General features: G+C 41.7%; 1 protein-coding gene across 2 annotated transcripts; it reads left to right on the forward strand.

The window, feature by feature from the left end:
- Window positions 1–343: 343 nt before the first annotated feature.
- ALG11 (ALG11 alpha-1,2-mannosyltransferase) lies at window positions 344–14,585 on the forward strand. Of its 2 annotated transcripts, none has more exons than XM_035003468.1 (4): window positions 344–445; window positions 6,199–6,429; window positions 9,326–10,257; window positions 12,716–14,585. In XM_035003468.1, exons 1-4 carry the CDS (start codon window positions 402–404, stop codon window positions 12,985–12,987), a joined length of 1,479 nt encoding a protein of 492 aa, XP_034859359.1. In that variant the 5' UTR covers window positions 344–401; the 3' UTR covers window positions 12,988–14,585. The 2 variants fall into 2 exon arrangements, with proteins under 2 accessions (XP_034859359.1, XP_034859358.1); XM_035003467.1 differs by lacking the exon at window positions 12,716–14,585 and adding an exon at window positions 11,154–12,693.
- Window positions 14,586–14,899: the final 314 nt, after the last annotated feature.

A 14,899-nucleotide genomic window follows, 5' to 3' on the forward strand; every position in this document is an offset into this window, starting at 1 on the left:
AGCCGCGGGAGTGAACTCCGCACTTGGAATATCGATCTGAGCCGCGCAAGGGCCTCCCATTGGTCTCAACCGCTGGCGGGCTCCGGGCTAGGGGCTTCCAGTGGGGGGAGGGGGCGGAGGGCGGGTGCGCCGGCTGTCCATCACAGGCCACGCCCTCCCCAGCCCAACTCCCATTACGGCCCCGCCCACTAGAGGGGCGGGATGCTCGTGCGCCACGCCGAAAACTGGGCTCCCCCTCCGGAAGATTCTATTGGCTGGAAGGCCGTGGGAAGCTACTACCAGCAGCCAGTTGAAATGCACAATGTGCCCCGTGGGGGCGGAGAGAACACCGCCCGCTTCCTCAGGAGCCAATAGAGAAGAGGAACAGCGAAGCGCTTCCTGAGTTCGGGGGTCGAGGAAAGATGGCGACCACCAAAGGGGGTTGGTACCTGTGCGAATTATTGAGGTGAGGAGCAGGTGGTATGGGTTTGGAGGCGTTTTGTTTCACGGTGATATTTGTCCGCCCGGTGCAACTGAAAGTTGCGGGGAGGAGGAGCTTCTTGATACGGCTCTAGGCAATTTCCTCAAGGACAGTGAGCGCTCTTCCTCTCACTTTGGAGTCTCCTAATTAGACTGGACCTGACTGGGTTAAAGACTCAGTTTACCGCGTTTTCTTCGCCTGCCCCATTCTGGTGCGGGATCGAGTTTCCCTTCTTGTTTTTTTCTCTCTCTTCTTCGCACTCCAATTCTTCTTTTATAAATTATTCATATTCAGTCCTCGTTTTTCTTTATGATTGAGCCACGAATCATTTTCCAAACTATCGTGTCTCTCCTTTTGGTAAAGAATAAACTGGCTCTTCGTTCTCCTGTCGTAGTTTCCCCGCTTTCACTCACTGGAACTGTCACTGTTAACATATGTCACTTAAGTATGTTAACCTTAAAAATAAAACAGCTAACTTAACACCAAAAATGATTTTGTTTTGTTTTGCTTTGTTTTGTTTTCCGGGAATAGCAGAGAATTGCATTTCTGGATGCACAAGCTACGGCAAAACCATAGGCAAGTCCAGCAAAGGACAGGACCATTGTTTTATGGAGAAGGAGGAAGTTGGGGGGTGGGGGTTGAAGGAAAGTCTGGAGAAAAGCTATAGAGTGGTGAGGATTTCTCATTGGCCGAGTTGCAGAAGTACTCTTGCAGGAGATGCGATGTACACCGTTCCCTGTTGGGGCCTGTCAGTGATGATTTCTTCCTGTTTAGGATTCTTCTTTTGGGGTCTATAATTGACAATTCCTTCCCCTTTAGGATTTTTCTGTTCGGAGGCTAGAATTGACAGTTCTTCATGACATTTAACTTGAGTGATAGGGTTCCTTTTGCGTTGCCCCTTCTGACCTGACTCCATTTTAGTGAGGGTTCTTTTTATTTTCACCAATATAAAGTTTATGTTGCATCCTCTGCTTCATGATTATCCATTGATCTTTATTTCTGGTTGATGTAAAAATAGTTACATAAAATTTTATCACAAGGTAATACATTGTTTCTTGTAGAAAAGTTAGGAAATAGATGAGCAAAAAAGAAAATTCCCCAGGTATGCTACCATCCAGAGATGATTACTGTTAACATTTTGGTGAAAAAAACCCAGACTTTTTTCCTGTATTTGTTATTGTAATACTACTGTATTTTACGTGCCTTGCCCTGTATTTATAAAAAAAAAAAAGAAGAAAAAGAAGACCTAGTATATTCCATCTACACAGTTCTTTCAACACCTACCTATTTTTGTTCAGTTTGAAAATTTGTAATTAACACATAGCATCCTGAATAGCAGTATATACATATTCTTTCCAAAATTCAGGTATTGTTTCTTCATTTTTGTCCCCTCTACGTCAAATTCTATAATGATTATTTAAAACATTTTGAACAGGAAATTATGTTTTCATTTTTTTTTAAGGAAATTCTGTTTTCAGAGGTTTCGTATTCTTCCCTGCCATTTGAAATATCCCTAATTCAGTGCTTTGCACATTATAATGGCTAAATAAGTGTTTGTTGAATGAATGACTCACTGTTGATTACAGTTATCTTTTGAAAGCTGTGTGTTTCTATGGTAAGCATTATTTAATGGCACATATTTTTAGTTATATTTAAACATTCTAAAATGGGTAATTTTTTAAAGATTTATTTATTTTAGAGATGGGGGAGGGGCAGAGGGAGAGGAGGAGAGAGAATTCTTAAGCAGACTCCCTGCTGAGCTTGGAGCCTGGCAAGGGGCTGGATCCAAGGACCCTGAGATCATAACCTGAGCTTGGTTGGTGCGTGACTGACTGAGCCACCCAGACGCCCCTAAAATGGGTAATTTTAATGTACAAGTACTATAGGATGTTTAATAAACTTATTTATAGAGTCTGTGTCTTTGAAACTAATAGAATAAAGGACTGGCTCAACTTTAGTCATTAATATGATTTTTTTTTCTGATTTTAAGTTAAATCGTTCAATTTGAAAATATATCATGTGAAATTTACCACTTAAATCATTAGAAGGAAATGCCATAAAAATCTTTGTACTCTATAGGTCAGCCACATTTTAAATTAAATAGGCTTTTGGCTTGTCCTGGGAAAGCTGTATGATACTGCTTTAATGAACTCATATATTCCAAATGTTAAATAAATCACAAATCTTACCACTTCTGTCAAACTCTGTTCATCCTTTTTTTTTTTAAGATTTTATTTTTATTTATTTGACAGACAGCGAGAGAGGGAACACAAGCAGGGGGAGTGGGAGAGGGAGAAGCAGGCTTCCTGCTGAGCAGAGAGCCCAATGCAGGGGTTCAATCCCAGGACCCTGGGATCATGACCTGAGCTGAAGGCAGAAGCTTAGCGACTGAGCCACTCAGGCGCTCTCTGTTCATCCTTTAAGATAGTGGTTCCCAAAGTATGGGCATAGACCTAGCAGGTCCCCAAGACCCTTTTAGTAGTTCTTCAAGGTCAAAACCATTTTTATAATAATTTAAGATAACATTTGCTTTTTCATTATGTTTGCACCGATAGTGCAAAAGTAATGGTGGATAAAACTGCTAATTAGCACAAATTGAAGCAATGACATCAAAGTGTTCTAATAGTCTTGTGTTTTTCGACACAACCATGCACTTGCTATAAAGCCAGTTTTATTCAGAATGTCCTTGAAGCAGTAAAAATTAATTTTGTTAAATATTAACCCTTGATTTGAATACATATCTTTTTAATATTCTATATAATGTCTCCATACTGAAGTATTATGATTGTATGATTGCTAAGTTGCAAGCTGAATTAGACACTTTTTTTTATGGGACATGGTTTCTACTTGAAAAAATTACTGACAGATAAACTGTGGTTCTTCTGACTTGGTTATTTGAAAATGAAGTGACCTGTCACTTCAAAGAAAACAAGTGACAAAATTTGTTGCTAATAATAAAGTTTGAACTTTCATGTGAAAATTAGAACTTTGGAAAACTTGTATCTGCCATTCAGAGCTTGACCACTTTCCAGTAATTAAAAGATTTTCCTGATGAGATGGGTAGTGATATTAACAAATGTGATTTGGGGATATTGTACAATGAAATGTGCCCACATTTGGAAAGTCTCCATGAGTCATGAACCAATAACTTACAAATAATCAAGTCATGATGTTACAAAATCATGTATAGGTAAAAGATTCATTCAAATTGTAAGATAGACCAATAGATTTCAATATAACAGAGTATGAAAAGGTCATTGATTCAGTTTCATATTCCATGTTGCACCTGGCCATTAAAAAATTGCCACTTGTCTAATTTGGTATAATATCACAGAAAAATACTGTATCTGAAAGGGCTATTTAAACATACTCCCTCTTCCTACTACATATCTGAGTGAGCCTGGATTGCCTTCATATACTTCAAATAAAACAACATAGCACCAAGATTGAATGCAGAAGCAGATGTAAAAAGCCACTGTCTTCTGTTAAGCCAGACATTAAAGAATCTTGCAAAAATATAAAACAGTGATAGCCTTCTTACTGAATTTATTTATTTATTTATTTATTGGTTTGGAAAATATAGGGTTTTGGTTTTTTGTTGTTTTTTTTTAGTAAAACTAAGATATATTAACATGTAATGGATTTGTCATTACTATTGGGATAATTCATAATGTTTTTCATTCATCAGTTTCATTTCTCATATGCTAAATATTGGTAGATAAATCAATGTAAATGAATAGTTCTCAACAAGGGGTGATGTTACCCCTGCAGGACATTTAGCAATGTCTGGGGATAATTCTTATGGCCATCATTGGTAGGGTACTATGGGCATCCAGTGGGTTGAGGCCAGGAACATCCTATAATGCATAGGATAGCCCTCACAACAAAGAATTATGTGGTCCAAAATGTCAGTAGTGCCGAGGTTGGGAAATCCTGATAGAAACAAAAGCTGTATGGGGTCTTCAGTTATTTTTAAGAGTATAAAGTTATCCTGAGACCAAATCATTTTAATAAGTCAAATACCTCTTCAGGTAATAGACTTATTCACAATAGGAAATCCCACATGAGAAATTTGTTTTCCAAACTAAATATGAATAAGATATTTATTTCTCTGAAGAATTCATGTGTTTTTTACTTATGGAGAACTTTGTAACTATACAAAATATCCTAATATATGCTGGGTCATTAAGCCCTTCAGAACCCAATCTGCTATTCACTACTATGTACAAACTTAGAGCTTCTATATCTTTATCCCCCACTTGTCACCCCCTCCCCACCAAATACTTTAACTCTGTTTTCCCTGGTCCTGAATTTCAGTATTTAAGTTTTAGTATTTTAGTGTTTTTATGCCTTACAAGCTCTTCCTTCTTACAAAGGGTAGGCAAGATATAAAAACTATGGGGTTGGGGACCAACTATATTGCTCAACCCCTAACCTAAAAACATACTTCGAAAAATTATTTTAACATAATCTAAGAGACATCTGAGGAGGTAATAAGATTTTATATTCAGTCAACAGATACTTAGTGGATGCCTTCTTTGTGCCAGGTATAATGCTAGGCATTGGCATCCAGTGGTGAACAAGCCTGGGTCCTTCCTTGTGTTTGCAGAGCTTTAGTCAGCCCGGCAGTTGGAGAACCTTTTAGCAGTCAGTGTGGGAGCGAGTTCACTAATGTGCGTGAAGTAGATTGTTGGTGCATTTTTGGCAACTCATTTAGAGGCACCTGAAGGAAGGCAATGATTTTAGGGTCATAGAAACAGATCAAATGCAGAACTTGTAATAGAAATGGAGGTATCGGGGCACCTGGGTGGCTTAGTCAGTTAAGCGGCTGCCTTCAGCTCAGGTCATGATCCCAGGGTCCTGGGATCGAGCCCCGTGTCGGGCTCCCTGCTCAGCAGAAAGCCTGCTTCTCCCTCTCCCTCTGCCTGCCGCTCTCCTTGCCTGTGCTCTATCAAATAAATAAAATAAAATCTTTAAAAAAAAAAAAAAAAAAGAAATGGAGGTATCTAAGTTCCTCTTGCCCCAGAAATTATTCTATTTGAGGTGAAGTGAGAGAATGAAAATGATTTACTATATAATCGAACTTTTACCTAATTAAAAGTTTATTATTGGGGCGCCTGGGTGGCTCAGTCATTAAGCATCTGCCTTCGGCTCAGGTCATGATCCCAGGATCCTAGGATCGAGCCCCGCATCGGGCTCCCTGCTCAGCGGGAAGCCTACTTCTCCCTCTCCCACTCCCCCTGCTTGGGTTCTCTCTCGTGCTTTGTCTCTCTCTGTCAAATAAATAAATAAAATCTTAACAACAAAAAAAAGTTCATTATTGATCATTCAAAGACATATTGCTTGAGTTCTGTGTCATAATTTTGAGGGTCAGATGCCATTCCTAATCATGTCTTGTTTAGGTTAGTAATTAAATTTGTTTTTAATCCTTTAACACATACACACTGTTAGGAGAAAGGTGGCTCATCATTGATTTTCACTGCCAATTAAAAAGAAAAGTTATATTGAATTGCTAGCATTCTGTGGAGATTGAAATTAAAGAGGATTTGCCTTTTGACATTGGACATTTTATAGGTGTTAGAATATTAAAAATTGAGTATTTTGTTAGCAGACTTCCAGCTATAAAAATTTTGTCTTCACTATTAATATAGAAAGCGGATATGTAAAAGCAGACTTTAATTTGTAGTTTCTTTTGAACGGGCATTGTGTCGATTTTTACATTTTCCTTTTTGTTTCAGATTTTTTTATTCATTATTCCTCCCTGGGCTGACAGTCTGTGGAACTTTATGTGTATGTCTGTTCATTATCCTCTGGGGAATCAGACTGCTGCTACAGAGAAAGAAAATGTCAGCATCAGCTAGCAAAAATGGGAAAAAGCAAATGGTGGTTGCATTTTTTCATCCATACTGCAATGCTGGTGGAGGAGGAGAAAGAGTTTTGTGGTGTGCCTTAAGAGCCCTGCAGAAAAAGTAGGTATGCATCTTTCTTAGCTAATTTACTCTATTATTACCATTTAAAAAAAAAAATCATTATCCAGATATTCACCATTATCCAGATATGAATACCTTATTCATAGCCAGGAATTAACTGTTCTTCAATAAGGAAATAATTCTGTTATATGCCAACCCGCCTTACAAGATCCTATTGAATTTTAGTTGCTATGATAAAGAACTAGAAAGGGAAAGTACCTGCCCTTTGATGGCAAGATTTAGTGGGGATAACTGTCACCTTGGAAGAATGCATGGAGAAGTTGAATAGTAAATATACCAAGTCACGGGGAGCGCTTTAAACCTGAATATTTTTAGTCAGTAGTGGTACACAGGAAATAATCTCTGTAAAAGCATCTATTTGATTCTGATGTTGATACCACTATCAGAAGTCTTAAGTTACCATGTTAGAAAGAGTATGCTGTTAACTGGTCATTTAAAGTTTTAGGCTTCCTTCTCCCCACCCGCACCCCCATACTCACCCCAAAAATGTTTACGATCCCCTTGTAGAGAGGAACAAACATGGTAAAGTCCAAGTTCCATTGATGGTTGTATCATAGGAGGAAAACTATTATTCTTCCAATGTTACGCTACTTCCTGGCACACCCCCTTCATCCAGTTCCAGAGTCTTCGCGCGGAATTCCCTTCACTCTACATTTCTATATTCTTGGCTCATCCTGGCTTCCAGCCACCACCCCTGCATTTCCTCTGCCATCTTCCATAACTGCCTAGATTCAGAACATTTTCTTAAATCTCCTCTTACTATCCATCTCCTTGAGGCCTTCCCTACTCCTACTCTAATCCCTCCTGTTCTTTGCTTCTCATAACTCTGTGCATTAACTTTCTAACTGGACTATCTAGCTCTTGAGGGCATTGGTAAAGTTTTGTGACAGCTCCACCATGCATGGACGTTGGATTTTAGTTTAGAGAGAGAGACAAGATCATAAGCAAAGAAGAAAAATATCAAATGGTGAGAAATGCTATGTGAGAAAACCGAATAGGATAATTTGTGAGTCCACACTTTAGACTGAGTAATTAGGGAAAAACTCCAGGGGGGTAATACTTAGCTTTAGTCTAAATGACAAAAGCAGCTGAAATTTACTGAGCATTTACTGGATGCCAGGCATTGTTTGAAGTGCTTTACACGCGTTAGCTCACTCAGTCCTCACAACAACCGTATGAGGTTGTTACTGTTACCCGCATTTGACAGACAAGGAAACTGAGTTACCAGAGTCTGCATTATAAACCACAAACCATGCTGTCTGCCTCAGGAAAAGACAGTGAAGATGAGAAAAGAGAATTCAAAGCAGAGGAAACAACTCCTGCAAGTCCCCTGAGACCGGAAGGAGCGTGGCTTGTTCACAGAAAGGAATCCAGTTTGGCTGACCCCGTGGGTACGTGAGAGAGTGGAGGCAGGGCCAGGTTACACAGGGCTTGAGTGAATAGGGTAAGGAGTTTAGATTTTATTCTGAGTGCTATGGAAAACCCTATGAGGATTTCAGACAGAGGGATGACACTCTGCTTATCTGTTGCTGCATAACCTCCCCAAAATGTAATGGCTAAAACAAGAATGTATCATTATTTCTAACCGTCTGGGGACTGACGGGCCCTGTTGGGAATCCCTCATGCCAAGCGGCTGCAGCTAGATGGCAGCTGGGGCCGAGTCATCTGAAGGCCTCTCTTAACATGTCTGCTTCCTGGGCTGGGACAATTGCAACAACTCCAGTGGCTGAGGGTGGGGGGCACGGGTCAGGCATCTCTGTCATCCCGCAGCCTCTCCACATGACTGCCTTGGGCTTGCACACAATACGACAGCCTCAGGATAGCCGGACTCCTTACGTGACAGCTGACTTGTCTAAAGCAAAGTAGAAATTGCCATTCTCTCAGAGCCTGGGTCTAGAACCTGGCAAAATGTCACCTTTGACATAGTCTAATGGTAAAAGGAGTCACAGAGCCCACTGTTATTCCAGGGGAGGGGACATAGATCCCAAAGTGTCAAAGAATTTGTGGCCATCTTTAAGCAACCAGAGGTGACAATCCTTTTTACATTTTATAAGGATCACTCTGGCTGCTGGGAGGTGCAGTTAGATGCTCATCCTTTAGGCCTGCACAACACCCTATGGCTATCTTTATCAACACATATCACAATGTTTTGCAGTTTTATGTTTATATATCTATCTCTGCCACTGGACTCAGCTCCTTGAAGGTAAAGACTAATCTCTGAATCCCCAGAACCTACTAGCTCATACTAGATACGGAATAAATGTTTGATGACTCAAAGAATAACTAAAAACACACCCAATCAGAACAAATGCCAAAAGCATAAATAGTCATAAGAGTGTAGTTTTACATATTTCCATTATAATTATATCACATCTAATTTTGATGCAGGCACCAGATCGAGCTTTTAGAATCTTGTTGCATCTCAGATAAAAACACTGAGTAATGTTTTAGCATTTATGATCCTATCTAGAGATACATTTAGTAAATTTTAACTCTTGTTTGTGAATGTTATTAGTATTTTATTACCATTTTATATTGAGTTGTCAAAATAAAGTTTCTGAATATTTCTTAAAAATGGAAAGTCAATCAGCAATTTTTGTTGATGTCTGCGCTATGTGAAATTCTTAGAAGAGGAAATAGCAGAGAGTGAGAGGTCTTATTTGGAGGACTAACATTTCGCTTGCAGGGCAGCAGAAGACTCCGGAAAGAGGAGCATCAGTAGACCAAGTACAATGAATGAAAAACAATGGAAAAAAAATTTTTTTTCAATCTAAAAATAACCCTCTTTATGATTGTGAGAAAATAATTATCTACAACTTTTTGCTTGGTTTTCACCTAAACTAATGAAAACCTTAACTATTACATTCTATTTTAGGTATCCTGAAGCAGTTTATGTCGTTTATACTGGTGATGTTAATGTCAGTGGTCAGCAGATACTAGAAGGTGCTTTCCGAAGATTTAACATCAGACTCACTCACCCAGTAAAGTTTGTTTTCTTAAGGAAACGCTACCTTGTGGAAGATTCACTCTATCCTCACTTCACACTGCTGGGCCAAAGTCTAGGGTCCATTCTTCTTGGCTGGGAAGCTCTAATGCAGTGTGTTCCCGACGTCTACATCGATTCAATGGGATACGCGTTTACACTTCCTCTGTTTAAGTATTTAGGCGGTTGTCGCATCGGAAGCTATGTTCATTATCCCACGATCAGCATGGACATGCTCTCCGTAGTGAAGAATCAAAATGTTGGATTTAACAATGCAGCCTTCATTACCAGGAATCCTTTTCTCAGCAAAGTAAAGCTCATCTATTATTATTTATTTGCTTTTGTTTATGGACTTGTTGGTTCTTGCAGTGATGTAGTGATGGTCAATTCTTCTTGGACACTAAAGCACATTCTCTCCCTGTGGAAAGTTGGGAATTGCACTAACATTGTTTATCCACCTTGTGATGTGCAGACATTTCTGGACATTCCCTTACGTGACAAAAAGACGACCCCAGGCCATTTACTGGTTTCCATTGGTCAGTTCCGGCCTGAAAAGAATCATCCTTTGCAGATCAAAGCCTTTGCTAAATTGCTGAATAAGAAGGTGGCTGAGTCACTGCCTTCACTGAAACTTGTCCTCATTGGAGGTTGTCGAAACCAAGATGATGAGCTGAGGGTAAACCAACTGAGAAGGCTTTCTGAGGATCTAGGAATTCAAGAAGATGTGGAATTTAAAATAAACATCCCATTTGATGAGTTAAAGAATTACTTGTCTGAAGCAACAATTGGTCTGCATACCATGTGGAACGAGCATTTTGGGATTGGTGAGTCTGTCTGTACATTTTAGGTTCTCTCGGTAAAATGTTGATACTGTGGAGGTTTTTATCCAGTCTTAGTGCTCTTCTCCCAGTCCACCAAGTAAGCTTTTTTCATTTGAGACCCTGCAGGACATAACTGTATGTAGTCACTAATAATAGCTGATATTTATTGACAACTGACTGCGTGTGTAGGTCACTGTTGAAATCTTTACATTATCTGATTTAATCCTCTCTGAAACCCTGCTTCATATATATTCTTATTTCCATTTTACAAATAAAGAAACACAGGCACAGAGAGGTTTTGAACTTGTCCTTGTTTGGCCGCAGTAAGAGGCAGAGCCTGGATCCTCACTCAGACAGCCCCTGCTCTTACCTGCCCCACTTTCCCTGCCCCACCTAACCCCACCTGCAGACTGGGACAGGTTCCCGGCCTAATCTCACTGAAGGACCAAATCGGAATCTCTGGGTGAGGCCCACGTAGATGTGTTTTGGTAAAGCCCCTCAGGTGATTGTGCTGTACACCAAAAGCTGAGCCCACTGGGCTCCTCACAGTAATTCTGTTGGTTCTGCTGATTCCTTACTCATTACTGGAACGGCCCCTCCTCTTTCTGCCAAATCCCATTATAAGTGTCTGACTTTAATCTCCTTAGCCTTTAATTTAGCCTTCCTTGTTTTGTCTAGCACAAATTGCACTCTCTACCCCTGACTTCCTGCTATGCATACATTCTGATGTAAAATCAAGTGCTGGTTTGTGTCTGATCTGGTTCAAGATGTATCTCTCAAGTGGCTGCTTTGTGCCACACACCGCCAGGTGTTCAGGGAAAACGGAAGAACATACAAGTGAAGTGTCCTCTCCTAAGGCCACAGTTTATCTTACACTCCTATCTGTCCCTCGTTGGTAGCACATGACGAAGCCCAGACATGCAGCAAGACCTGTGTAGTCCAGCGCTTCCGTACAGGGCCTGACTTCTGTGCCTTCTTGCATGGAGACGCACCGAGCATTCGCTGTGCCAGGCGCAGCCGGCAGGAGCTGGTGTGCAGAGACTTCCAGCTCTGTGTGTGCCTCCGACCAGTTCAGCAGCGCTTTACTGGACAGGGTGCTGAGAGCTGTGCCAGGGCAAGTGCGGGGCGACTTGAAAGCGCCCAAGAGAAACACCTGACACAGATGTGTGTGGTCGGAGAACAGTTGCCCGAGGAAATGACGTGCCATGGAAGCAGGGGCCCGAACAGTAATTGGAAGTTAGCCTTACAGAAGAGAGGAGGATGTCCAGCGGCGTTGTGACCGGTGTGACAAAGGAGCATTAGCCGGCACACTCAAGGAACTAAGGGTTCGGTCTGGCCCGAACCTGCAGGAGGAACAGCACGCCTGTGGAGAGGGGACCTGGGGCCAGATCCCATGGCCGCGTGAAGCCAGGGGGAGAAAGAGAGACTGAGTCTAAGTGTTGGATTTAAAAGCTTTCTGTTTCCTCAAGTTCACTCTGATTGCCGCGTGGGGGGTGGATTGGTGGGGAGCAGGGAGAGCCGGATGGGGAAAGCAGGAGGATGTGTTGGGCAACCTAGACGAGGTGCTGGGTCTGAAGGTGGTAGGCGAACACGCTCGAGGGAGATTCTGAAGCACGACTGAACAGGACTTGGTAATGAACGGGATTTGTTAAACAAAGGAGAAAGAAGAGTCGGAGAGGACCTCCCGGGGCTTTTGAGTTTAGACAACTATGTGAAGGGTGGATGGCTTTCCCCTAGACATGGACTCCAAGAGGAGAGGCAGCTGATGAGCCAGGTTCCCTGCATGTAGAGTTAGAACGATCCGGGGGACATGGAAGTGTGTGTCCAGTGAGCAGTTGTCTACACGAGTCTGCAGTGCAAGTGAGGGACCTGACCTGGAAACACAGACTGGAGAGTTGTCTGGGTCGTTGTCCAGGTCATTCCAGAAGCCCCACGGATGAGGGTAGAATTGCCTAGAGAAAGTGTGCCCAGCGAGAGGAGGCCCCTGGTACAAAATGCTGAAAACGAGCGGTTCAGAAGTGGGCAAAAGAAGAGTTGCCAACAAAGGAGAAGAGAAGAAGTAGAGGGAGGAGGGAAACCTTCTAATGCTCTCATCTGAACTCCTGAAATTTCGCTTTGATACCTTTTTACACCTTTTACCTTTCAGTAACCATTATCTGCCATCTTGCTAGCATTCTGTAGTCTTCTACTTTGTTTTCTAATCCGCAGTATGTCTGTTTTTTATAGACTGTTCTTGCTGTCTGTTTCAGTGAAGAGCGAAGCAGCATTATTCTGAAGCTTAAAAACGAAAAAAAGCTTAGAATTATTTGGTACCAGGGAAGTTTAATGAGCAAATTTATAGACACAACAGACATTTACTTGAATTTCTCATGAGTGTCTTATAATTTGTGGAGGTTTCTGCTCATCTTTGTTCTCATGACTGCTCTCAAAATGTCATACGTGGTTTCTGTTTGTTTCTCAGGAGTTGTTGAGTGTATGGCAGCTGGCATGGTTATCCTTGCCCACAATTCAGGGGGCCCGAAGCTGGACATTGTCGTGCCTCACCACGGAGGGAGAACTGGGTTTCTGGCTGAAAGCGAAGACAGCTACGCAGAGACCATGGCTCATATTCTTTCCATGTCCGAGGAAAAGAGACTCCAAATCCGAAGCAGTGCTCGGGCATCTGTAAGCAGATTCTCTGATCAGGAGTTTGAACTGGCGTTCCTGTCCTCTGTGGAGAACTTATTTAAATAATGCCATATCTGTCCCGATTAAAGATATTTTACATAAAACGGCTAAACACCTTCATATGTTAGTATCTTTCTAACCGTTTTCTGTATTGTAATAAAGTCAGCCTAAGCAGTGCTCTCTGCAGTATGTATATAGACAGGATATTTATTTCAATGAAAATGAGAAAAAGGCAAAATTACCTAACTGGTTTAAATGAAAAAATTTTAGATTAGTATTCTGTCCCAAATTCTGAAAAATATGGATCTGACAGAAAAAAAATGAACATTCTTAATGTGGGTATAATCCTGCTTTTCAGATCCTATTTGTCAAATCACTGTACTTTAGAACCCAGGAAAGAGAATTTCCCTTTAGAAAATAGGAAATGTTGAATGGAAAATGGAAGACTGACAATTAGTTGATTAATCTTTTAGAATGGTTCTGACATCTTGGGAACACAGAAAAATTCTGGTACATTTAAATTCTAAATGCCACTGTGGATGACCGTCTTGAATATATCTGACGATTTTCTTAAAAGAGAAAAGACGCTTGAAGCAGGCGTCATCACGTACTAAGAGCACGTGGTGAAAAGACAGACGGACCATGGCCGCCCCGCGGGTCGGGGCTGCCCCCCGAGGCGGCAGCTGAGGCCCGGGCGCTGCCCGCAATCTTCCCGTAGCTTGGGGTCTGTGAGAGGGGCTCTTTGTTCAGGGCTACCAGTACATCTGTACTGGACAGAGGGATACCCTCATTATCCCGTCACAGTTCCACATCTCGGGGGCCGCAAGTCAGCTTGAGCTGTTCTGAAGGTCTGAGTGAGAACATCGTGCTAAGTTGTTTTTCTCAAAGTGACGATGGACTAACCGCCTCCGTCCGCCCGGTCTCTGTTGGGAGCATCGTGTGTTGTGAGACAATGAGGTGGCATTTAGAAAAGAGCTCTGGACTAGCGGTTAGAATACCGGGCCTGACCCCAGCATCATTATTTACAAACCTCCGACCTCCTAAAACTCAAGCTGCTTCTTAATCTTTTTGGAACTCCGATTCTTCGTCCATAATCTGGAGATGGTAATACCTCTCCTCGCTACCTCTTAGTGATTCTGATTTGGAAAGTATGTGAGAGTACCTTGAAAATTAGAGAAGTTTTTTTTTTTTTTTTAAAGGTACCTTCATAAAGTAATTTAATTAAAAGTAACAATAAATAGTAAATGTCTTTTGTAATCAGTCCTCCTTATTAATGCATTAAGACTCAAGCTAGACTCATGGATACTAAGTTGGTAGCTAGAACTACTGTGCTGATTTTAACATGACTTCTGTGCTGAATCACTAGCAGTAAAAGTATGTGGATGTGCAGATAGGGCTCTAGAGACCTACAACCCTTGGCGTTTTCTGCATACATAATTAGCTCCTACTAGTTCAGTGAACCGACCTCCTGCACAGTCTGATACATCTTTGTGTTAGGGGCATGTGACACTCCTCTCATCCAGTCATGGACCCAGCCAGCTTCATCATCTACTCCCAGTTACACTGTTGACTCGTCTGCAGGCCACCGCCTGTCATCAGATCAAAAAGCAGCAAAACAGAGTCCCAGGATGATGTGACACCAACATAGCTTTGGGTGGCGATGATTCAGTTTAGAAAAGGAAGACTGGTGGACATTGGAGCTGGAAGGAAGGAACCCTACAAATCCTCGGGTCCAGTTTTCTCATTTTCAACTTTATAGACAAGAACAATTTAAAGACCTTAAGATTCCTTCAGTCTCACAAAGCTGGTTTGGTTTTTTTTTAAGATTTTATTTATTTGAGATAGAGAAGCAGGAGCAGGGGAGTAGAGGGAGAGGGAGAAGCAGGCCCCTCACTGAGTAGGGAGCCTGATGCGGTGCCCGATCCCGGGACCCTGGAACCACGACCTGAGCCGAAGGCAGACGCTTAACGACTGAGCC

Source organism: Mirounga leonina, unplaced genomic scaffold (genome assembly GCF_011800145.1).
Source record: "Mirounga leonina isolate KUSES-001 unplaced genomic scaffold, KU_Mleo_1.0 Mir_127, whole genome shotgun sequence".
NCBI classification, from domain to species: Eukaryota; Metazoa; Chordata; class Mammalia; order Carnivora; family Phocidae; genus Mirounga; species Mirounga leonina.